We start from the raw sequence: 26,308 nt of genomic DNA on the forward strand, positions 1-26,308 counted from the left end.
CTGAATGGGGCAGGGGAATTGTTGGGGGTGGGGATTGGTGCGTGTGGGTGGATTGATAGCTGGTATGAGTCTTCAGTGGATGGGGAAAGGAATAGACAGTCAGGGTTGGGGGCTGAGTGGGGGGGGGAAGCACGTGATTACCTTTGGCCTTTAGGAATGGGGTCAATTGTATGTTCAGGGGAAGCTTGGTGCAGGTGGAATCAGTAGCCAGGATTGTGGGGGGAGTTCCGGGGTGGGGGGTGGGGCGCGGTGTGGTAAGTCAGTTGGCTAGGGAAAGGTGGGCAGCGGGTAACTGGGGCATGGAATCGGAAAGAGGATGAATAGTGATGGGGAATTGGGAGCTGGGTGGGGAAGGGGGGGTGGTGGGGGAACAGTTTGCTGGGTGGGGATTGGTAGCCAGTGTTGTGGGGTAGAGGGGACCTGTGGTGCAGACTGTCTGAAAAGTAGACAGAAAATAAGTGTTGTAATGTGGCAAAGGAGGGGGCCTCAAACAAGTATCATCCTTTTATTTGCATTTTTAAACTGGAGCTGGCTGGATTTAGAATACAATTATCTCTATGAATAGAAGAATTCTGTCTCGCCTTAAACCTAACAACTACCTTCAGGCAGTATTTGTCTATTTGTTTCATTTGCCTTCCTCACAAAGATCAAATAATTGTTTTCAGGGTGCATCAGAACAGGAGTGCAAGCGCCAGACACAGCATATCATTATCGGATCGGGAGAGAGTATGAAGCAGCTCCAGCGAACAGAGCTTCATCTCCAGCTCAAAATCATTTTCCCGGCCACATTCCCAAAACAGCTCTTATCAAAGTCACATCCTGTGCGACTGTGACAAGGGGAAACTTCCTTCCTCATCCTTCTTGAATTGTCTACACACCATCCTTCTCCGCTGTTATCTTGCTGAGTGGGACTGCTCTCACATGCCTCCATTCTTACCCATCTAAGCGTAGTCAGAGAACCTTCATGTTCTTGCACCATTATCTCTGTTCCACCCCCACCCTCAGGATCAACCGTCGGCCCCTCCTATTTCTCATTCATGCACAACCATGGTGTCACACTTGACCCAAAGGTGAGCTTCCATGTTTACATGATCACTGGGATGGTCTATTTCTACTGAGCTAACATTGTCCAACCTGTCTCTGACCCTATTTCTAAATGCTGAGGACACTGAATGGTGGAGCAGGCTGAAAGGGCGGAATGGTCTACTCCTGCTTTCTATGTAATTTCAGATTTATGAATTTAATTTAAATTCTACTCTGTCATGTTGGGATTTGATCCTCAAAGTATTAACCTGGGTCCTGGATTACTAGTCCAGTGACCTTATCACTGCACATCCATCACTCTTAATCTATCCTGTCAAGCTCCTTCAGAATCTGAAATGTTTCAATGCGATCATCTTGTAAATTCCAGAGAATTTTTATTTTGTTTATTTGTTTTACAGAATGTGAGTGCCGCTGGCCAGACCAGCATCCATTGCCCATCCTTTGTTGCCCTTGAGAAGGTGGTGGTGAGCTGCCTTCTTGAACCACTGTAGTCCTTGAAGTGTAGGTACACCTACAGTGCTGTTAGGGAGGGAAATCCAGAATTTTGACACAATGAGAGTGAAGGAATGATGATATATTTGCAAGACAAGATGGTGAGTGTTTTACAGGGGAATGCCCAGGTGGTGATGTTCCTGGATATCTGCAGTCCTTCTCCTTCTAGATGGTAGAGGTCACGGATTTGGAAACTGGTGCCTAAGGAGTAGTGAGTTCCTGCAGTGCATCTTATACATGGTACACACTACTGCCACTGTTCATTGGTGGTGAAGGGATTGAATGTTTGTGGAAGATGTAGGAATCAAAAGGGTTGTTTTGTTCCGGATGCTGTTGAGCTAATTGAGTGTTGTTGGAGGTGCACTCATCCAGACAAGTAGAGAATATTCATCACACTGCTGACTTCTGCCTTGTAGATGGTGACAGCTTTGGCAAGTCAGGAGGTGAGTTACTCACCACATGATTCCTAGCTTTTGACCTGCTGCTGTAGCCACAGTATTTATATGGCTAGTCCAGTTCAGTTTGTGGTTGATGGTAACTCCTAGGATGTTGATTGGCCCAAATTACTCAGCCCTTCCTTCCCATGAACCAATATAGTGAATCTTCACCATACCGCCTCCAATGCAATTCATCCTTTCGTAAACATGGAGACCAAGGATGGAATTTCCTTCTGGGTTGGGCAAACCACACCCATGTTCATGGTTCACAAAATGTCCTCCCATGTTTGACTCCCCATTCTGTGGTTGAGTTTGCATGGAGCTCTGATGGCATTTGTACATAAGAAATAGGAGCAGGAGTAGGCCATCTAGCCCCTCGAGCCTGCTCCGCCATTCAATAAGATCCTGGCTGATCTGATAGTGGTTCAGTTCCACTTACCCGCCTGCTCCTCATAACCCTTAATTCTCTTATTGGTTAAAAATCTATCTATCTGTGACTTAAATACATTTAACAAGGTAGCCTGTACTGCTTCAACGGACAGAGAATTCCAGAGATTCACTCCCCTCTGTGAGAAAAGTTCCTCCTCAACTCTGTTTTAAATTGATGAATGGGATGGATAGGATAGAGGTGGAGAGACTCTTCCCGCTCAAAAAAGACAGTAGGACTAGGGGGCACAGCCTCAAGATAAAGGGGAGGCGGTTTAGAACGGAGTTGAGGAGGAACTTCTTCACTCAAAGGGTGGTGAATCTCTGGAATTCTCTGCCCGTTGAAGTGGTGGAGGCTGCCTCGCTAAATATTTTTAAGACGCGGGTTGATGGGTTTTTGATAAGAGAGGGGATTAAGGGTTATGGGGAGAGGGCGGGAAAGTGGAACTGAGCCACGACAGATCAGCCATGATCTTACTGAATGGTGGGGCAGGCTCGAAGGGCTGGATGGCCTACTCCTGCTCCTATTTCTTATGTTCTTATGTATTTTGAGGCTATGGCCTCTAGTTCTTGTTTCCATTCTAAGTGGAAATAACCTCGCTGCTTCTACCCTGTCTAGCCCCTTCATTATCTTATATGTCTCTATAAGATCTCCCCTCAACCTTCTAAACTCCAACGAGTACAGGTCCAGTCTACTCAATCTGTCCTCATAAGCTAACCCCTCTCATCTCTGGAATCAACCTGGTGGATCTCTGTACTCCCTCCAAAACCAATATATCCCTTTGCAAATAAGGGGACCAAAATTGTACACAGTACTCTAGGTGCAGCCTCACCAGTGCCCTGTACAGTTGCAGCAAGACCCCCCTGCTTTTATACTCCATCCCCCTCGCGGTAAAGGCCAACATTCCATTTGCCGTCTTGATCACCTACTGCACCTGCAAACTGAGTTTTTGTGATTCGTGCACAAGGACCCCCAGGTCCCTCTGCACTGTAGCATGTTGTATTTTATCACCATTTAAATAATAGTCCATTTTACTGTTATTCCTTCCAAAGTGGATAACCTCACACTTACCAATGTTATACTCCATCTGCCAGATCCTCGCCCACTCACTCAGCTTATCCAAATCTCTCTGCACACTTTCTGTGTTCTCCACGCAATTTGCTTTCCCACTCATCTTTGTGTCATCCGCAAACTTTGTTACCCTACACTCGGTCCCCTCCTCCAGATCATCTATGTATATGGTAAACAGTTGAGGCCCCAGCACTGATCCCTGCGGCACACCGCTAGTCACTGATTGCCAACCAGAAAAGCACCCATTTATTCTGACTCTCTGCTTTCTGTTCGATAGCCAATCCTTAATCCACGCTAATACTTTACCCCCAACTCCGTGTAACTTTATCTTATGCAGCAACCTTTTGTGAGGCACCTTATTAAATGCTTTCTGGAAACCTAAAAACACCACATCCACCAGTTCCCCTCAGTCAACCACACTCATTATATCTTCATAAGATCCAGTAAATTTGTCAAACGTGACTTTCCCTTCATGAATCCATGCTGCATCTGCTTGATTGAACCATTTTTTTCTAGGCGTCCTGCTATTTCTTCCTTAATGATAGATTCCAGCGCTTTCGTAACTACGGATGTTAAGCTGTCCGGCCTGTAGTTACCTGCCTTTTGTCTACCTTCTTTTTTAAACATTTCATTACAGCATTACATTAGCTGTTTTCCAATCAACTGGCACCTCCCCAGAGTCCAGCGAATTTTGATAAATTACAACTCATGCATCTGCTATTATTTCTGCTGTTTCTTTTAGTATCCTGGGATGCATTCCATCTGGACCCAGGGACTTGTCTACCTTTAGTCCCATTAGCCTACCCAGCACTACCTCTTTAGTAATAGTGATAATTTTAAGGTCCTCACCCCCTACAGTCCCATGACCGTCAATTATTGGTATGCTATTTGTGTCCTCCACTGTGAAGACTGATACAAAAAGCTTGTTTAAGGCCTCGGCCATTTCATCATTTCCCATTATTAAATCCCCCTTCTCATCTTCTAAGGGACAAACATTTACTTTAGCCACTCTTATCTGTTTTATATATTTGTAAAAACTTTTTTTTAGGAGATTTGGGGTTGTTTTCGTTGGAAAGAAGGTGGCTAAGGGGGGATCTTATTGAAACATATAAGATGATTAGAGGTTTAGATAGGGTGGATAGTGATAGCCTTTTTCCTCAGATGGAGAAAGCTAGCACGAGTGGGCATGGCTTTAAATTAAGGGGGGTTAGTTATAGGACGGAAGTCAGGGGTAGGTTCTTTACCCAGCGGGTGGTGAGGGATTGGAATGCCCTGCCTGCTGCAGTTGTAAATGCGTCTAGTTTGGGGGCGTTTAAGAGATCTCTGGATAGGTTTATGGACGAAAAGGGATTGGTATAGGCTAGTGGGTCATTGTTTTTGTAACTGGTCGGCGCAACATCGTGGGCCGAAGGGCCTGTTCTGCGCTGTAATGTTCTATGTTCTATGTTCTATGTTCTATCAGTTTTTATATTTTGTGCTAGTTTACTTTCATAATCTATCTTTCCTTTCTTTATTGCTTTTTAGTAGTTCTTTGTTTTTTTTAAAGCTTTCCCAATCTTCTAGCTCCCCACTAATTTTGGCCACTCTGTATGCATTGGTTTTTAATTTGATGCTCTCCTTTATTTCCTTAGTTATCCATGGCTGGTTATCCCTTTTCTTACATTGCTTCTTTTTCACTGGAATGTATTTTTGCTGAGTACTGAGAAAAATCTCCTTAAAAATCCTCCACTGTTCCTCAACTGTCCCACCAACTAGTCTGTGTTCCCAGTCTACGTTAGCCAACTCCCCCCTCATCCTATTGTAATCCCCCTTGTTCAAGCAGAGGACACTGATTTGGGACCCTACTTTCTCACCCTCCATCTGTATTAAAAGTTCAACCATATTGTGATCACTCATTCCAAGAGGATCCCTCACAAGGAAATCATTAATTTTACCTGTCTCATAACACAGGACCAGATCCAAAATAGCTCGCACCCTCGTAGGGTATGTTTCAAGAAACCTATCTCGACAGCATTCTAAGAACTCTTCCTCAAGTCTACCTCTTCCTCAAGTTCACATTGAGTTGACCAATCAATGTGAAGGTTAAAATCCCCCATGATTATTGCTGTTCCATTTTTACATGCATTTGTTTTTTTTTGTTTATAGCCTGCCCCACCTCGAAATTATAATTTGGGGGCCTATAGACTATGCTCACCAGTGGCTTTTTCCCTTTACTATTCCTTATCTCCACACACCTTGATTCCACATTTTGCTCCTTACAGTCTATATCGTCTCTCACAACCACCCTGATGTTTTCCTTAATTAACAGAACGACCCCACCACCTTTTCCTTCCGGTCTATCCTTCCGAATTGTCTGATACCTTTCTTTATTGCTTTCTCAGTCACTCTTTGTTGTTTTTTAAAGCTTTCCCAATCTTCTAGTTGCCCACTAATTTTAATTGTGATGGGTGTGTGCCAGAAAAACTTGCTTCTTCCCGTTCTCCAATTCCCATGCAAAGAAGGCTAACATGCCATTTGCCTTCTTTAATGCTTGCTGTACCAATGTGCTAACTTTCCGTGTTCTTTGTATGAGCACACCGAAACTCCTCTGTTTAAAAATAAAAACAGCTTTTTTACTTTTACTTCAAAAGTGAATAAACTTCTCTATCTGAGCATCTGTAATTTTAATTGCTCCATCACTAAGGGCCATGTCTCCAATTGCCTGGGCAAAAGCTTTATAAATCCTTCTCTACACCTCCTGATTGGTCTAATATTGTCCGATGTAGATGAGAGTTTTGGGTTATTTGATAAAACTTCTGTGATGCATCTTCAGATATTTTATGTTCAAGATGTTATACAAATTTAAGTTGCTGAAATAAGCGCTAACAGAAGACATGAATTTTGAAGAAAGTATCCCCTAATCATTCCTCCTGATTATCATTCTGTTTTTTCCCCAGTGCCATCAAATCCTAAGACCATTCCCCAAAATCCTTATATTATTTCCCAAATCCATAACCTATTCCCCAAATTCCAGCACCACTTTTCCTATGGCTTGGTTAGAAGCATTCTCACCTTTGAGACAAGCTTCAATTCACACTCCAGCAGTTTAGCACAGAAACTTTGACTGACACGTTAGTGCAGAACTCAGGGAGTGCAGAATGCCGCAAGTGCTACCTTTTGGAGGAGAGGTTGTATTGTGGCCCTGTCTGTCCTCTCATGTAGATGTAAAAACTAGATCCTTGTGGAACTAGTGGCGTCCTGCAAGTCTCAGTGCTTGGATCTCTGTTGTTTGTAATATACAATGTGATGATGCAGGCGTTGGACTAGGATAAGCACAGTGAGAAGTCTCACAACACCAGGTTAAAGTCCAACAGGTTTATTTGGTAGCACAAACCACTAGCCACAAGCTTTCGGAGCACTGACCCTTCATCAGGTGAGTGGCAGTTCTGTTCACAAACAGGGCGTATATAGATACAAACTCAATTTACAAGATAATGATTGGAATGCAACTCTTTACAGGTAATCAAGTCTTAAACTCCCACAGAACTCCCACTCACCTGATGAGGGGGCAGTGCTCTGAAAGCTTGTGGCTTGTGTTTCCAAATAAACCTGTTGGACTTTAACCTGGTGTTGTGAGACTTCTTATTATTTGTAATATATACAAATGGCTTGGAAGAAAGTGTAGCTGATCTGATTCATAAGATGAAACTAAGATTGCTGGAGTTGCAGATAGTGATAAAGATTGTCTGAGAATACAGCAGGATATATGTGGGCTGGAAAATTGGGCAGAGAAATGGCAGATGGAATTGAATCCAAACAAATCCGGATTAATCTGGATTATTAATTACAAGGAAAGCTCTAGTCACACAGTGTGCATACAGAATTCTTACTGATTACTATGCATCTGAAACTTATGTATACTAGATAAAAATAAGGAACAATGGATAAAGGAGTTGATACACCACTGATCAGATGTATTCCACAGGAGGCATAGTGGCACAGTGGTTAGCACTGCTGCCTCACAGCATTAGGGACCTGGGTTCAATTCCTGCTTGGGTCACTATCTGTGTGGAGTTTGCATATTCTCCCGGTTTGTTTGGGTTTCCTCTAGGTGTTCCGGTTTCTTTCCACAGTCTAAAGATGCGCAGGTTAGGTGGATTAGCTATGATAAATTGCCCCTTAATGTCAGAGGGACTAGCAAGGGCAAATGCATGGATGGGGATTGGATGGGATTGTGGTTGATGCAGGTTCAATGGGCTGAATGGCCTCCTTCTGCACTGTAAGGATTCTTTCTAAATGTGAGATGTGCATTTTGGTAGATCCAATTCAGGTGGGAGCTACAAAATAAATGGCAGAACCATCAGGAACATAGACACACAGAGAGATTGGCAGTGCAGGTCCTTAAAAGTGGCAGCACAGGTGGTAAAGGGGGTGAAGAAAGCATGCTTACCTTCATTGGCTGGGGCAACGAGTATATAAAAGTTGGCAAAATATGTTACAGTTATATAAAACATGGGTTAGGCTACATTTGGAATACTGTTCCCAATTCTGGTCACCACACTACCAGAAGGATGTGGAGGTTTTGGGGGGGGCGTGGGTACAGAAAATGTTTACCAGGATGTTGCCTGATATGGAGGGCATTAGTTATGAAGAGTGATTGAATAAACTGGGATTGTTCTCCCTGGAAAGATGAAGGCTGAGGGGCGACCTGGTAGAAATTTATAAAATTATGAGGGGCATAGATAAGGTGAACAGTTGCAGGTGGTCAGGAAGGCGAATGGGATGCTGGCCTTCATAGCGAGGGGGATTGAATATAAAAGTAGGGAGGTCTTGCTGCAGCTGTATAGGGCATTGGTGAGGCCGCAGCTGGAGTACTGTGTGCAGTTTTGGGCGCCGCACCTGCGCAAGGATATTTTGGCCCTGGAGGGAGTGCAGAGGAGGTTTACTAGGCTGATACCGGAGTTGAGGGGATTGAGCTATGAGGAGAGGCTGAATAAACTAGGCTTGTACTCGTTAGAGTTTAGAAGAATGAGGGGAGATCTCATTGAGACGTATAAGATGATGAATGGGATGGATAGGATAGAGGTGGAGAGACTCTTCCCGCTCAAAAAAGACAGTAGGACTAGGGGGCACAGCCTCAAGATAAAGGGGAGGCGGTTTAGAACGGAGTTGAGGAGGAACTTCTTCACTCAAAGGGTGGTGAATCTCTGGAATTCTCTGCCCGTTGAAGTGGTGGAGGCTGCCTCGCTAAATATTTTTAAGAAGCGGGTTGATGGGTTCTTGATAAGAGAGGGGATTAAGGGTTATGGGGAGAGGGCGGGAATGTGGAACTGAGCCACAACAGATCAGCCATGATCTTATTGAATGGTGGGGCAGGCTCGAAGGGCTAGATGGCCTACTCCTGCTCCTATTTCTTATGTTCTTATGTTCTTTTTCCCAGGGCAGAAATGACAATTACAAGGGGGCACCAGTCCAAGATAAGAGGAGAAAGATTCAGTAGAGATGTGTGGGGGGGGAAGTTTTTTTACATAGAAGGTGGTGGGGGCCTGGAATGCACTGCCAAGTGAGGTAGTTGAGGCAAACACATTAGTGACATTTAAGATACAGGCATCATCAGTGGAAGTAGGAACAGAGTTAATGTTTCGGCCTGATGGCTTTGCATCATATCAGCAGCATCAGATTTTCCATTGGCAATGACTTAATGCGAATAACACAGTAATTACAGTCGGAAAATCTACAAAGAATCGGAGACATGATTGTAACAAGTGGTGCCAGATATAGATTATCATTAAACTGTATCACAACAACACATATGGTATAAACCACCAGGTGCAAAATAGCATGGGAATCAAATTAAATAAGTCAAATCATTTTCTTATCTGGGTAACCGAATAACATCTGATTGGGAAAGTGATCATGAAGCGATAACACTTGCAAAATTAACCTTCATGTAAATGTCAGACCTAAGAAACCTCTACATTCATCAGAATGAGGTGGTTAAAATGAAAAATCACTTTATGGATGTGAAAGTTGGAATATAATCAAGATAATGAAAATAATTTAAAGGCAGCACAGACATTGGCTGAAACATTCTAACCATTCACACCAGTGAGATCTTTGGCTTTTAAAAATTTCTCCCATTAAATATTAATGTAATTTACTTTTTTTAAAGTTTCCTTTAAAATCTTGTCATTGTTACAAAATGGTAATTCATAAGTTAATTACGTGAAAGGGTTAAAAGTACAAGTTTAAAAATCACATAAGCTGCTTGCTGCTAAATTCTCAAAGACAGAAAACCTCTGAGAAATCAAATGCCTTTGCACCAGGTGGCCACCAGACTATAGTCAGAACCATGAAACTGTTAATTATAAGAGGGGCTCTAGTCACACAGTGTGCATACAAAAATCTTATTGACTACTATGCAGCTGAGACTTGTGTACGCCCGCGAAAAACAAGGAACAATGGGTAAAGGAGTTGATACACCACTGGTCAGGCATATCCTACTCATGTTTAGAAGTTAGTCGATAAGTCGAGAAAAATACGTGTTTGATGATATAATTAAGTAGACGTGCACAAATCATAATTGGACAACTATACTCGTATGGTAAATGTTATGTAATCCTAACTATTAGTTGTAAGTGGACATAGATAATTGCACACCTTTGACTGGCATATGCTAATTCTTTGTAATTGAATCTGAAAGTATAACTGTCTGTGTAATGCTTTATTCCAGGCTCTCTGGTGCACCACCAACTGGAGCACTATATCCTTCGCTATCGCTTGTAATGAAGGCCATTTAAAAATTCTGAAAACCTCCATCTGGTCACTCAAAGGGGACAAAGTCTGAAAATAGCTGGACAGCTATTTCTGATCGGCCACATTGGTTAATATAGTTTAGTTTACTCAACAGAGTATAACTCCAGGTCTTTCTGTTCCTGAACCTTCTTTGGAATTATACTCTTAGTTTTATGTTCATATGGCTGTGTCCTCATTCTCCATGTATGAATTCTTATCCTGGTCCTTCATCATCCCTACTCCTCCTCTTACACCTTTTTACTTTTTATGTATCTGTAGAAGACTTTGGGATTCCCTTTTATGTTTGCTGCTGATCTCTTTTCATACTCCCTCTTTGCTTCTTTTATTTTCTTCACCTCCCCTCTTATGCTTTGTCTATATAGCATGAAAGAAACAATTCTTTTCACTGTATACTAATACTTGTGACAATAATAAATAAAATCAAATATCCTTCTAAATTCAGCCTGATTCTCAATTGTAATCTTATCTCATTGACGTTGGCTTTTTCACAGTTGATTATTTTTACCCTAATTGCTATTTGTCCTTTTCCATAACCAGCCTAAATCTTATGATACAATGATCATTGTTTCCCAAATATTTTCCTTGATCCATCTGGACAATCTAATTCCCAAGAACCATATTCAGCACTGCTAACTTTCTCATTGAACTCGACATATATGTATCAATAAAACTAAGGAGCTCTTACTTTAATTTCCATAGAGTACAAGCACAGTTGTGATATTCAATTCACAAAGCCGCAGAATAAACTGCAGGCTGCATTTTATTGTGAATATAATTTGGTTAATTAATTTGCTTTAAATCAGTAACCTTGATCTTAGTCCCGGCATCTCACTATTTGCACTGTTATCAAATTCTATATCCAATGACTCACTCTGAGGACACCACAGAGGAAACTTATTAAAAATATTGGAAAATTAATTCTCCATTCCTAACTGCTATGTAAATATTTTCTGTGTTAAGTGCCTGAAGATGTGGCAATATGAATGGTGACACCAGCTGTGGGCTGGAAATTGCCACCACCAAGCTATGTAGTTTCAGAAGCTCCAAAGCAGGAGCCAGCCCTGCTAACAAGGCATCAATAGAGATTACCCTATGCGGTAACTTCATGTGTGGCAACTGTGACACACTACATCTTTCCAGAATCTGCTTGTTCGACCGCCAAAGTGTAGATGATCTCAAATGAGCGTAACAAAATTCTGAGCCTGCATTCCCACCATCTTTCAGATAAAACTATAGGAGCCCTCCAGTGCTGAAGGGGGCCATTCAGCTCATCTAGTTTGTCCATGCTTGTTGTGGCTTGTTGGGCCACTTCCGAGAGTGGTTCTGAGTCATACACATTGTTTTTAGTCTGTAGTCACGCGTAGGACAGACTAGGGTAAGGTGGCAGATTTCCTTCTCTGAAGGACCTTAGTGAACCAGTTGGATTTTTCTGACAATCAGTGTCATTATTATTGAGACCTATTTTAATTTCAGATTTATTTTTAAAAAATCATTCTTCCTTTCACCCAACTGTATTTCACTTCAGTGAAGACTCAGTGAGATCCTGTAAGGCTAAGACGAAGGTATTTGTTAAGCTATTTAGGGTAGCAGATATGTCAGCACCCAGAGTCTGCTCTGTAAGGCTGGAGATCGGCATGGGCTGTCGTGATGATGGAAAATTGTCACTGAGTGAGATTTACCTATAATTTCACTAGCTAACCAAAACCATGTTGAACTGTTTAAAGAGACCTGTTTAAAAAACATACAACAAAAGACATTGACTAAAAATTGAATCAATTGATGTCTGGAATTGAAAATTGACCTTTTCTGCAAAGTTACTATTTATATTTCACTTAAAACATGTTGTTCATGGAACTCCACTCGCAGGGTGTCAAGGTCCACTTCAAAAAAGAGACTCTTGGAAAGAAGGCATTAAAAAATTGGAGTGCTGAACTTTAATCAACTTTAAGTTGTCAAGGCAACAGGAATTGCTAACACACATCTCAACATTCAAACCAGCACCCACCCCGTGGAGGATGAAATATCTCCTGTTGGCCTCTATTATCTTGAAATGCATCAAGTGTTTTGGAAATGAGAGATAAAAGTGTTCTACAACAATGACCGCAAGACTTGTTGACCAAATTCCTTCTCGGAATATACACATAGGAGGTTTAAGGACTGGTTTTGCCAAACCAGAAACAGAGAGAAGTCATCAAAATCATCTGGAAAATCTACTGAAAGAAGTAATAAGGAATCTGTCTCTCTCTCTTTCTCTCTGAAGCCAAGATTGACTGCGCTAAAGTGAAGTTACCCTGACTTCAATTCAACTCCAGGATTTTAAAGGAAACTGACTAACTTCAAACGGCCACAAATTTCAACAATCTATACCTCAAGGACAAGGAAAGAACTTAATCATACATTCTTTTAACTTTTATCTAGACTCGAACTTTTCTTACTTTTGATATATGTGTGTGTGTATGTGTGTATGTGTCATCATGTCTTTATTATTTTTCCTCTGGCTTATTAATTAAAAAACATTTTCTTTGACTCAAGAAATCCTGGTTTGATTGGCTCTTGATTAACAGGTAAATACTTTTGGAGTTGAAAAGGCATTTATAAATTTTTGTTGTGACTGAGGGAGCTGAATAAAAGTAAGTCAGTTTACACCTCCTCAACCGATTAAAATTGGGTTCATTTGATTGTAGTGTTTGAAGTTCTACAGAGTTATTCATTTTGTCCATGGGAAGAACATCATCACAATGCCTTGCAATATAACCCTTCCAGTAGGAGGCTTTGTGGTTCAGTTGTTAGTATTCCCATCTCTAAGCTGGATGACCCTGGGTTCAAATCCCATTCCTAGGCTTGATGGCTAAGGAAGGGATTTTTCCTGATGTAGTTCAGCTTGCAAATCCTTCCAACATCGTACACCATTCTCCAGTGAAGAAATAGTGCAACCACTTGCAAACACAGAAGGGATCATATCATCCCATTCATATATGAGGCATGGATCCCTCCATTCAGGCATTGTGGTCAGTGTGCTTGGAAGGTGTGATAGCATATGACACATTCACTACTGCTGTTTAGTGATTCTCCTTTTCACGGATGGACTCTGGCTACCGCAGCTGATTGCACTGTTGCGTAGAGTTTGCAGAAAGCTATCATGGCTCTGCTCCTGTTCCTGCCATAGACATCAAGAATCACCAGGTGAAACTTCAACTCTCTACTTGACTGCTCATCAAAGTGTGAACGTCTGAATTGGTGAATGGTGAACATGAATCCTGAGAAGGTATCAGTCCCTTGGAGGATTGATCGCCTGCAGGGTCCTGCCACCGCTGCTTTATAACTGAAAACCCTGGCAGAGAGAAGGATATGAATTAGTACTGGCAAAATGAAGCACATTACAGTTTGTCATTATGTGGATGTTCATATTTCACTTGCTCTAGACCTCAAGTTAACATGGCTGAGTGTTGTATGACATGTGGGTTACTTTGTGCCATCAGCTACGTGTCTCCCCATCTTCCAATGTCAGAACATCCCAAATCACCAGAGCGACCTCCCCCTTCATAGTTGTGAGCTGTGAGGGGGCCTGGGTAACTCTTTCCCTCTCTCTGGTAATCTGTGCTCTCTTCTCCTGCTCTGTGAGAGTGCAATGGCATATGTTCATCTGGTGAATGCTTTACATTTGGTGAGGACAACTGTCATAGAGAGACATCAACTTGCAAACAGTTCAGGGTGAGTGACAATGGTGGACAGATAGATTGAGGAGGTGACAAAGTGCATAGTAAGAGAAGAACGCAAAGTAAGTGGCTTTGAAGAGGTGGCTTGAGAAGACAAACAGTTGGGGACTGAAATGTGTGGATGTGCAACTGTACTCACCTATGCTGGACTGATTAGATCATTAAAGTTTTTCCTGCACTGAACCCATAAGTGTGATACAATGCTGATATCCTCTGCCATCTCCAGCCAAGCTTTCTTAGTGTCAGCAGTAGGACCCCGCCTACCATTCCTGGGGTGTATGTATCTCTCTCAGGTTCCTCACAGTCCTCAGCTGAACATCAAGGAAGTTGTTGTTATGCCATAATGCAGCCTTTGTCAACAGTTCAATTGTGAACTTCCTCTTTCCCTATTTACAACTCTAAACTCCTCCAAATGTTATCTTTGGATTGACCCTACTCTGGCATCCAAAGCAGCAGCAACAAGGTCAGAAATAAATGATAATGAGCTGGCTGTGTTAAAAAGCCAGAGGCAGACATTTTGAAATTAATTCGGCATTTAGCATGCAATAATGAATATCCTGGCCCAATCTCTGTGTGTCCCCAAATTAATAACAGGGTCAATTTCTGAACATTGCTGAGACATGTCGACATATTGTTGAAGATTTTCATTCTGCACTCATTAGGACAACCACAAGAATAACAAATTTCAAACAATCACAATTTATACTACAGGCCAAAAGGGTGTGGAACAATCCTGAGTGTGCTGCTAACTACACTAACTACCAATTTAAGGTATTCAGTCAAGCTTGTAACACAGCACATTTATACCTACTAGATACCACACACATTCATACATAGGGACCTATCTTCTGCAAACAAAAGGCCTATGTTCAAGCCTTGAGCATTTTTTTGAATTACTCGGAAGCCAATGGTTTTCCTTTTTTTTGATACGGACACACCTCAGCCGCAGTTGACCAGCCAACCAACTGGCACCCTTTCTCCTATAATATAAACTGTTATGATTATTTGAAATCTTACATTTTTGCATTTGTCCTGATGAATACGAGACAAAAGGCTTGAGCAACACCTCCCCTTGTTCCAGCAAGTATTCAAGTTCTATACAACCAAGTGATTTCTATATACAGGCGTCATCCTTTTGTTGTTGATACCTTGACTCTGTGAGGCCGGGACACTGGGTTTCACCATGCAGACTGGTACACTGAGAGGGTGGTGAAACTAATTATGTAAAGTATCCTGCCCTCACTGAGTCAATGGGGGATGGCCCTGCTCACCTACACAGCAAGTTGTGATAACACTGCCAGCTAGATTCAAAACCCTTTCAGGCAGGGAGCTGATCAGGCTCACTTTCAAATCAAACCAACCTTAAATAGTCAAGGATTTTCATTTATTTGGACATAAAAGGTAGAGCTCCAGAACAAAGCAAAGGATTTTTTTAGCATTCCGATTGTCAATACTTCACAATACACTTCATATAGGGCAATCGCAGCGTCAAATATACAGTATTGGAACACAAGACACAGGGGCTGTTTCAGTCGTACTGACCGCGGTGTAGCCCATTGACTGCTCTGGTCATCTCGCAATATAAATCAAGCCTTTCATTTAAACAAGTTTCATAGACCGGGAAAAAGAAAAGACACTTCTTAAAATCTCAATCACATGCCAGTAAGTTTAGTCACTGAACTCACTAGATTGACGTAATTTTCCAAACTGCATGCATCATACTAGAAACACACACACTGGCCAATCTTTCAGGCAGGGGTGGGCTGGGTGGGGAAGGGGGTTGGGGGGGGGTGGTTGTCGGAGGAGTAGATATTTAGTTGAGGGGAGTAGGGAAGATGAAAATTAATTATTTACAAATAAAATGTTGGCTTTTTTTTACTGCATTTAAAAGCATTTCAAAAATGATTTGCTGCAACTTGGCACGTTTCAGGATGGCTGCGTCATTCTGTGCAGCCAACCTAAAGGAACCGTCTGGTCCCATTCTAGTCATGGCACATGGCTGGTTCTCTCAACACAACTGCACCTTCTTATATATTCCTTCTCCATATTGTCCAGCTTCAGGCTTTGCTTTTGGCTTGCATTTTCAGAGAGAAATAAACAATTTTCAAATGCACAGAAGCAACGGATGATCAGTAAAGGATGGGGGGGGGGCTTCTTCTTTTCTAGTGTTGGACAGGATGGGTTTGGCAATTGGTTCTCATCAGGTTTGGAAACCGTGCACGATCGAGCACAGGCACACTACTGGGGAAACCAGGAGTGAGAGAGCTTAGCTCCCCCCATCTCTTGTCCATTGCATCAATCACGTGGGAAAAACGGGAGAGCCATCCCAAACTATTTGCAGAAGTAGTGCAGGCTCCTCTCATTGAACCTTCCAATGTGACGCCATTGTCCAATTGTAGTCGGGCAAATGTTAACTTGAACCTTGGCGCATCCACACATGAGCTACTGGGTGGGTGGGGGAGGTGGGGAAGGGAGCAAAATCATCATAAATTACAATACAAACTGCCCACCCAATAAAAATGTCTGGTCTCTTGAGCAGTATGTATCTGGCGAGGGTTTCTTAGATTTATCTATTTTTCCAACGATGGCTCTTCTGTTCCACTGAACTTGTGGATTTGATTTCCTCTTCCATTCTTCTGCTCCCCCATCCACCCTGGCCTCCTGGCCTTCTCGCCAGGTTTAGCACCTGTCATCCTCTTCGGTGTCAGTGAAGGGGTCGGGAACAGCTGTTGCGCCGCAACGCACCACCCGCGTGCGGTAACTCCCATTGGGCAGTTGCCAGGAGTGCCTGAGAGGAGGGGCGGAGGAGATGGTGTGGGACCTTCCGAGGCTCGTGGCCACTGCAGCCTCGAAGGTGAGCGTCTCCTCGCCCAGGGCCTGGTCTAGGCTGCCCAGGTCATCGTGCAGGGTCAAGGACGGCTCCGAGATGTAGCGCAGAGGCGTTGAATGCTGGCTCTCGCTCTTCTTGCTCAGACCAGGAGACTCGGTCCACAGTGTCTTGCTTGGCTGAACTCTCAGGGACTGGTAGCGGGCATCTCTGCTCCTCGGGGTGGCCTGGTCCAACGGAGGCGACAAGGTATCTGGACGCTGTGCTACAGGAGAATATGAAATGTGTGGCCGGGGCTTGGAAGGAGTCTGTGGGAGTTGGCGCCGCCCTTGTTTGGGTGTACTGGTCCCAGATGTAGAAGGGATTGGGCTTTCACTCACAGAACTGTTCACCTACAGGACAGGAAAACAAGATGGTTACTGCCTGTCCTCACCACAAAATAGGATACTGAAGAGGGTCATTGAACTTCTTTAATTGGAAGGGTTCACTAATCTCAGTGAACCCAGCTCCTCGTCCAACACTAAACAGCAGTAGGTTAAGCCTTGGTGTAGGGGACATCGCTCCTGTTTTTATGTGTGGCTTCAGGTCCCACTCCACAGATGTGTGCACACAATCCAAAGCTGATGGATTGCAGCACTGTGGGAGGTGCCATATTTCAGATGAACTGTTAAACCGCCCATCCCTACCCTGTCAGGTGGACTATTTGAAGAACAGCAGTTGAGTTTGTCCTGGAGCGCTGGGCAACAGTTAACTCTCAATCAACATCACTAGAAACAGATTATCTGGTCATATTTTTAGGAGCTTGCTGTGTGCAAATTGGTTGCAAGATTTTATATACAACAGTGACTATATCTCAAAAACATATTCAATTGGCTGTACACACTTTGGGAAGTTCAATGACTGTAAAAGGTGCTACAGAAATGTTGGTGTTTATATAATTCCCCCCTCAGGCCCACATTACTTTATTGTGGACTGACTGAGAACATCCTGATCCCATTCCCCATTTATGATCACCTTTCTCCCTCTACTGGGGAATTGTCCATGTGGATAGGTGATTTAACCACAGGATCTAAATTCGTTGGCATCCCAAACCTGCCAAGATCCCAGCAGCATGTAGTGAATGGATAAGCCAGAAGAATTAATTACATTCTCCCTTATACCTCATCAAAAGTGTTCAGGCCAGATGTAGGTGCCTATTTGAAGGTGCATTGGAATTTTGGCAGGCAAGTGGGAACATTCCTGCTCTTTCAACTTTATTGGAAAGAATATTTAATGAGTTCCTTGTAACCGGTGTTTACCAAGGAAATAGAATCTGATAAAATAAAGTTTGAAGCAGATGGTGGATGTTATAATATGTGTTTAAATGATTGCAGAATGACATCACTAGTAGGTCATGTAAGCCAGTTTTAGTTTCCCTGTTGCTTTTGAGCAGAACACACTCAGATACCTCTGCTGCTGGTGTCTTCAAGTTTTCTACCTTTGTATAACTGTTGTCACGAGTCTAAATAAACGGACCCACACCATGTTTACACAATTTCTGACAAGTGATTCGTGTTTTTATATTGTTACAAAAGCATGACAATGAGATACAGGATGAATTGGAAAGGCTGGCTATGCTTACAGTGGATAAGTCAACTGATTTAGGTGGCTTGCAACCCAGGTTTATAAATAGAGAGTGAAGAAAGTGAGAGGACCTGTCATATAATCTTCCAGTCTTCTGAAGATACGGGAGAGATGCCAGGGGATTGGAAAGTGGCAAAAATGACACCTGTATTCAAGAAAGGTGAAATGCAAGGGCAATCCCATCAACTACAGATTATTTAGTTTAACATCAGTAGTGGGTAAGGTTCTAGACACTGTGATCCACCAGGCACTTGGAGAGGTTTAAGTTATTTAAGGAATGGCAGACTGTGCTTGACTCAACATATTTTGATGAAGTAACAGAAGGTTACTGAAGGCTAGAATAGGAGGTTCAGTGTCCAACTGGATAAATACTTGGCTCAAGGACAAAAGCAATGAGTTGTGATAAATGGTTATTTTTCAGAAGGTGTTGGACAGTGATGTTCCCAAGGGTCCATGCGAGGGCCACTGTGCTTTTTGCTGTATATAAATGATTTGGATATTGGAGTAAAGGAGATTCAGGTTTGAGATTTGATAGAGGTCTAGATGATGATAACAAGTTTACATAAAGTAGCCAAGGGAAAATCCCTTCCCATTGGTTGATGGTACAATGACTAGGGGACACAGATTCTGGGTCAGAGACACAGGGAGAATGTGAAGGAAAAAGTTTTTTCACACTGAGTGGCGATGAGCTGGAACTCAAGTGGGTAGAAGCGGAAAATGAGAGGGCACTTTGCAGAAAATAATTTGCAGAGGTTGAGTGGAGGGTGTGGAACTGAATGGATTATTCTATGGGCAGCCAGCATGAATTCTGTGGGTTGAACAGACTCTTTCTGTACTGCAAAGATTTCCAGCCTCCAAAGATCTTCTCAAGGGCCCCCTGGACAAACTGCCCACAATCTGGGAATGTCTGTCAGGGAGTGTCTGTCAGGGAATGTCAATCTGGGAATGTCAGTCAGGGAATGTCAATCTGGGAATGTCAATCTGGGAATGTCAGTCAGGGAATGTCAGTCAGGGAATGTCAATCTGGGAATATCAATCTGGGAATGTCAGTCAGGGAATGTCAATCTGGGAATGTCTGTCAGGGAGTGTCTGTCAGGGAATGTCAATCTGGGAATGTCAGTCAGGGAATGTCAATCTGGGAATGTCAATCTGGGAATGTCAGTCAGGGAATGTCAGTCAGGGAATGTCAATCTGGGAATGTCAATCTGGGAATGTCAGTCAGGGAATGTCAATCTGGGAATGTCTGTCAGGGAGTGTCTGTCAGGGAATGTCAGTCAGGGAATGTCAATCTGGGAATGTCTGTCAGGGAGTGTCTGTCAGGGAATGTCAGTCAGGGAATGTCAGTCAGGGAATGTCAATCTGGGAATGTCAGTCAGGGAGTGTCAGTCAGGGAATGTCAGTCAGGGAATGTCAATCTGGGAACGTCAGTCAGGGCTTGTCCATCACAATCCCAATCAGGGAAGACAGATTTACGATTGCTCTTTTTCGATCAGCACAAACACAATGGTTCGAAAGTCCTCCTGCTATAAACCTGCTATAAATTCAACACCTTTGGGTGTTTCCCAAAGGTGTTGAATTCGTGTAAAAACTGGAGTAACTCCCACCGGATTTTTCAGATCTGTGGGGGATGCCTATCCCCTCTGGAGAGACCAGCAGCACAGCACTGAGCAGGCCGCTGTGCATCTGTCAGCACTGAGATTGGTGAATTCGCAGTAGGCCCGCATTGCTGGCCTCCCAATCACTGGCCAGCTCGATCATTGACCAGCCTCCTGCAACCTGCATCACTGTCCCTCTGATCCTCCCGTGCCCCCAATCTATAGGCCAGCCCCGACACCACTCCCCCCCCAACCCAGACCACCTTGATCCCCACCCTCCCCACTGCAGCCATGGCCGTTCCTATAGGCCGATCACCCGCTCCCCGATGGCTAGCCCTTATCACTGGGCTCCCTCCCTCTATCACTGCCGAATGCAGAGTGGCAGCAGGACCCCCAAATTCCACCGATCTCCTCCCCAGAGGCCCTGCCCCATCTGGCCCTACCCCCCTTAGCATTGCCTGATGCCAGGGGGCCAGGCTGGTATTGCTAGACTGGCAAAGCCCAAGGGGCACCCTCCCCCACCTTACACCCACCCTCCATGGCACCCCCCCACCCCCCCGCCCTTCAGTCCAGATGGTTGTGCCGCTAGCTTCCTGCTAGTGGGTAGCTATTGTAAGCCTTGGAGTGCAACACTCCTGGTGGGGAAGGGAGTGGATGGGGATGGGGATGGGGATGTGGGGGGGCAGGGGAGAGGCTAGTGGGTCTGCAGGCTTCAGTCCTGGGCCTGCTAATCAGATTTAAGTGAGCGTTAGAATCCTGGTGTTGTCAGCTCTGTGCCGATTTCCGACACTGGAATTCCGGTGGCCAGAGATGAGCGAAGGCCTTGGGAAAGCCATTACACAGCCTCTGCTTAAGTATCCCCGTGCAGTGGGCTGGGAGAGTCGCCCCTCAGTTCAGACTTGAACTGAGCATACCTCAAAGTTGAAGCGAGGTCTGTGCTGTCTAATTTACCCCATATCTCACGTAGCCAGAGAAGATTCCACTCTGTCACTATCACCCAGACCTAGACTGGAAAAATGCAATGTTTAACTCTTGACTAGTCCATGTCTGACTCGCTGCTAGTTGGATTTAGATCTGATGCACAGCAAACATCAGTTCCACCACCCTTGAATCAAAGAATCCAGCTTTCTGCTCCCCACAGAAACTGCCAGATAAGAGGACAAGCTTGGGGCCTACCTGTCCCCGGTGGTTGTGCGAATGACCCAAACTTGGGGACCGAGATAGTCTCTCATCCCGGGACTGCTGCTGCGGACACTCTGCTGAGTTGCACAGAGATCTGTCAGGTGACAGCAAATGCTTCCTTTCCCTGGAACGCCCTCTCTCCAGACTGTCTGCATATGGGATGTCACGCATTCCTGCGAGAGGGCAAAACACATCCCTGAGAATACTTCATAAACATATTTCATTTCACCAAAGTTGTGATAGTGATGGTAATAAACACACAGGACAAAGCTAGCTCAATCAAACCGAATTAGTACATTAAACCCAGCCAGGTCAAAATAGGAGATAAAGGACAGCAATAATCCCACTAATTTCCATCTAGCCTGGTAAAGGCAACAATTTGTCAAAAATATTGCAGGTAGTTTTTGGGACTGGCATGCTAACAAACCATAAAAGGTTTAATGCTGAGTAACAAACTGTGGCTCGTTATCAATTTAACTGTGTGGGAACATCTTGCAAATAGTGATCACAAAGAACAAAGAACAACACAGCACGGGAAACAGGCCCTTCGGCCCAACGAGCCCGCGCCGCCATTTCAACATTGTGAATCCCCTCTTCCACCCATGACTCTTGTCTACCCTAATGGCACTCCACATTGGAAACCAGGTTTAGGGACAATTTGTTACACCAACTAGCCTAAGAGCGCATCTTTGGGGTGTGGGAGAAAACCGGAGCACCCGGAGAAAACCCACGCAAGCACAGGGAGAACGCGCAAACTTCCACAGACACTGGCCCAAATCCATGTATCTGCACAGCAAACAGTGATAGTCACTGAGCTGTTGTGTTGCCTGACTGAATTTAGAAGCTTGGTTTGAGAGGGAGAGAGAGTTACAAACCAAGATAATAAATGTAACGTGATATGATTTGAAGCAATATAAAATAACTACATCGGATTGGATTAATGGATACATCATGCACAATAGTATAAAATTTTCGAAGCAGTATTTGGGATATAACAGTACGTAACACTGAAATGCAAGAGCTTTAATTGTGCAGTTATGATCAACAAATCAGTTAAGAGATAGTAACAAACAAAAGAAATGTAAGGTGAAATTGAAATCTGACATGCTGGAAAAACTGAATAAACTAAAAAAATGCAAGAATACCAAAGCTAAATGTAACAGTTTAAGAGTAAGGCGGAACAATTGGACAACAAGGAAGTGATAAATTGTTAGATTAGTACTTCATCTATTTTCACAGTCAAGTGAGAAAACAAAACATTGGGGGTGTTTGGGAGCTTAAAATAAAGTGATGTGGAATGTAATGGTTTCAATGCACGAAAGATGATGTTAATGGAGAAAATAATGGGACTTTAGATAGACAACTCTCCTGGTAAGAAAAAAGAAACAGATACAGAAACTGTAGATGCATTAAGCATAAAGCTCCCTATGCCTTTGTCCATAGAATTCTTCCAGTAGATGTTAATTATGGCTGATCTGTGTCTCAGTCTCCTATGCCCACATTTGTCCCATATCCTTTGATAATCTTACTAATAAAACTCAAGTCTTCTCAGTCATGACATTTTCAAATGACCACAATTTTTGGGGGGGAGGGAGTTTCCCATTTCCACAAGGTATGTATGTAGAAGTGCTTCCTGGTTTTACCTTGGAATAGCCAAGCTCTTTTATTAAGGTTATGTACACCCCACCCCCACCTTGTTTTGGATTCCCCAGAAGAGGAAACTGTTTCTTTCTATCTATTTTATTATCTGAGCAATTAGATCACCATTGAACTATCTAAAGACAAGGGAATGCAACCTTACGTAATAAAACAGGTCTTGATAATTTAACCCTTTCAATGCTGGTATCATTGTGGAGAACCTGTGCTACACTCTCTCCATTGTCAATATGTCCTTCCTGAAGTATGGCGTCCTGAATTGAAGAAATGTTCCACGTCCAGACAAAGCCGAGCTTTCTACAACCGGAACAGAATTCCTTCGTATTCCATTCCTCTTGATATCCAGACCAACATTCATTGGCCTTATTCAATCTGTTTTGTACCTGTCCATTAACTTTCAATACTTGGAGCCTAAAATCTCTTTGTTTCTTCCCAGTTCCTAGCATCTCAGCACATAGAAATTATTCTGCTTTCTCTTTCTTCGATCCAAAGTGCATGACCTCGCACTCCAAGATGACATGCCGCCTGGATGATGGTGAGTCTTCTGACCCATTCCCAGTTACTAAAGGAGTTAAACAGGGCTACGTGCTAGCGCCAACTCTCTCCACCATACTCTCTGCTGCCTTCTGTGATAATGATCTTGGCATAGAAACTAAATCTAACATGGATGGGAAGTTGCTCAATCAGACACAACTCCTGGCAAAAACCAAAGTCTCCAAGGGCATACTTTGTGATTTCCTATATTCAGGTGATAGTGTACCAGAGTGTATTTTTGATTCATAGCTGGACATGCAATGTAGCATGGACCTATTCTCCATGCGACAATCTGGGCCTTATGACACTATGAAGAGAACTTGAAGTAATGTACCAGTCTATTCACAGAAAGCCCAAGCTCGATCATAAGCTTTCAGTCCATAATCTGTACCTCTCAGCTGTGGATAAATTCACTTATTTCAGCAACGCATGCTTTCGGGCTGTCTATATCAAAGACGTGCAAGAACTGCCAAAGCAGAAGATCGCACAGCATTACTGCACCCTGCGCAATTAAATAAAAACTGGTGTGGGCTCGAAATCTAACACATCTTATAGATAGATGGAAAACACAAGGGGAGGATTTTTAAATTCTTTCACGGGGTGTGGATGCCACTGATAAGGTCAGCATTTGTTGCAAATCCCTACTTGTTTTTGAACTGGATGTCTTGCTTGGCCATTTCAGAGAGCAATTGACGGCTGACCCCATTGCTGTGGGTCTGGAGTCACATGTAGGCCAGATCAGATAACGACAGTAGATTTCCTTCCCTAAAGGACATTAGGGAACCAGGTGGGTTTGGGTCACAATCAATGATAGTTTCATAGAATAGAAATCATAGAAACCCTACATTACAGAAAGAGGCCATTCGGCCCATCGAGTCTGCACCGACCACAATCCCACCTAGGCCCTATCTCCATATCCCTACATATTTACCCACTACTCCCTCTAACCTATGCATCTCAGGACACTAAGGGAAATTTTAGGATGGCCAATCAACCTAACCCGCACATCTTTGGACTGTGGGAGGAAACCGGAGCACCTGGAGGAAACCCATGCAGACACAAGGAGAATGTGCAAACTCCACACAGACAGTGACCCATGCCGGTGTCTGGGGCTGTGAAGCAGCAGTGCTAACACTGTGCTCCTGTGCCGTCCAATAAATGGTTTCATGGTCGCCATCACTGAGATTGGCTTCCAACTCAAGATTTTATTCATTGAATTTAAGTTGAACAGCTGTCATGTTGGGATTTGAAACCATGACCCTAGAAATTTAGCCTGGGCCTCTGGATTACTAGTCCAGCCCTGGGCCACTGAAGAGTCATCATGAATTTCAAAAGGGTCAGAGATGTTTAAATAACATGTTTACATTTTTAAAAAGAGGTCATTAATGTGGTGGATAGAGGAATGCCTGTGGATGGTGTAGAGGGTCCATATGAGTATGCATAGGAACAAACGAATTAGGAGCAAGAGTAGACCACTGGGCCCCTTGAGCCTGATCCACCGCTGATCTGATTGCAACTTCAACCCCACATTCCTGCTGACTCCCCATAACCTTTCACCTCCTTGTTAATCAAGAATCTATCCACCTCTGCCTTAAAAATAATCAAAGACTCTGCTTCCATTGTCTTTTGAGGAACAGGGTTCTCGAGACTCACTATCCACTGAGAGAAAAAAATCTGTCTTAAATTATGGTCCCCTTATTTTTAAATGGTGATCTCTTGTTCTAGATAGTCCAACAAGAAGAAACGTCCACTCCACATCCACCCTGTCAATACCCCTCAGGATCTTAAGGGTTTCAAGCAAGTCACCTCTTATGCTTCTAAATTCCAGTGGCTGTATACTCCCCAACCTTTCCCGATAAGACATTCCCGCCTATTCCACGTGGGTGTAGAAGAGTGCAGTGGGTGAGTCTGGTAGGTGTCTGCAGGATCCTGTATGTATAATGTGTCATAAATAATCAGTCATACAAGCCTCAAGACTTTTTCATGAGACAACATGCAACCTTCCAAATGGCGACAGCAGGTGAAGGACTCCAAAATTCCTAACAATAAATGAGTAAAGAAACTACGGTCTGACCTGGGGAAAGTGCACACAACCTGAAGATTTTGTACACACAGCTGGAAATCAACTAAAAAACTCCATTTGAGATGGGGAGCCTGAGGGACAGAAGACAGATCCATTGTGCAGCGCAAGAGAATTCGAGCAGAACATTTGGAGATCTGTTGTGAGACCCGGTCAAAAGCAGAGTCAAAGGCCTGGCCAGATCACAAAATGATGAGCCAACTCCAAAAAAAGGCCGAAAAAAGCTTTGAAATTTAACAAAATAATAAGCACTATTTTCAGACAAACCATTTAACTGTGCACGCTTTGAAGAAATCTGTGACCCAAATCCGGAGTGTGGTGACAATGTGAGAATGAAAAGAAAAATCTGGAGAGAAGTCAAAGCTTCAGTTCAATTCTCCAAGCAGCTGGCCAAAGCAAATCATCCAAAGGATTTTTGGCTGAGGGTTTACAACAGCTCCATAACCGCAGCAGGTGGCAAATCCTGACAGGCGTGGAAACAAAACGAAACAGTCGTTGAAGCACTATTTAAAAAAGAAATCTGTATTCCCCTCTATTGAAAATAGCTGATGGGTGGTAAATCCATACTGCCAGGCTAATTAAGACAAATGGAAGGCCAGACCAGGCCCATGGGTGTTGTGTAGTATTTGGGTTTTTGGGACGGCAGAGATTGAGGTTGGGATGAGGAAAACTGTGCCGTCCACATTAGAGAATGACATGGGAGTAGTAGAGTATAGTAGTGAGTCTGGCAGAAGTTGGCATGAAGTAGCATCTGGTCAGGACTGAATCCTATATATCTTGAACTTCAGAGTCAAACAGTTGCTGTCACAAAATCAAGAAAAACTACAGT

General features: G+C 43.5%; 1 protein-coding gene across 1 annotated transcript in view; it reads right to left on the reverse strand.

Moving 5' to 3' along the window:
- Nucleotides 1-15,837: 15,837 nt before the first annotated feature.
- The window catches only part of cacna1ea (calcium channel, voltage-dependent, R type, alpha 1E subunit a), a 516,576-nt gene continuing 506,105 nt past the window's right edge, over nt 15,838-26,308 (reverse strand). Inside the window, exons 46-47 of the mRNA XM_080196651.1 lie at nt 21,204-21,382; nt 15,838-17,201 (exon numbers count right to left, since the gene is read on the reverse strand). Of these exons, the coding sequence (XP_080052777.1) occupies nt 16,662-17,201; nt 21,204-21,382 (719 nt within the window). The 3' untranslated portion in view covers nt 15,838-16,661. The remainder of the gene's footprint in view (nt 17,202-21,203; nt 21,383-26,308) is intronic.

Source organism: Carcharhinus amblyrhynchos, chromosome 9, assembly GCF_965287045.1.
Source record: "Carcharhinus amblyrhynchos chromosome 9, sCarAmb.v2.hapA, whole genome shotgun sequence".
NCBI lineage: Eukaryota > Metazoa > Chordata > Chondrichthyes > Carcharhiniformes > Carcharhinidae > Carcharhinus > Carcharhinus amblyrhynchos.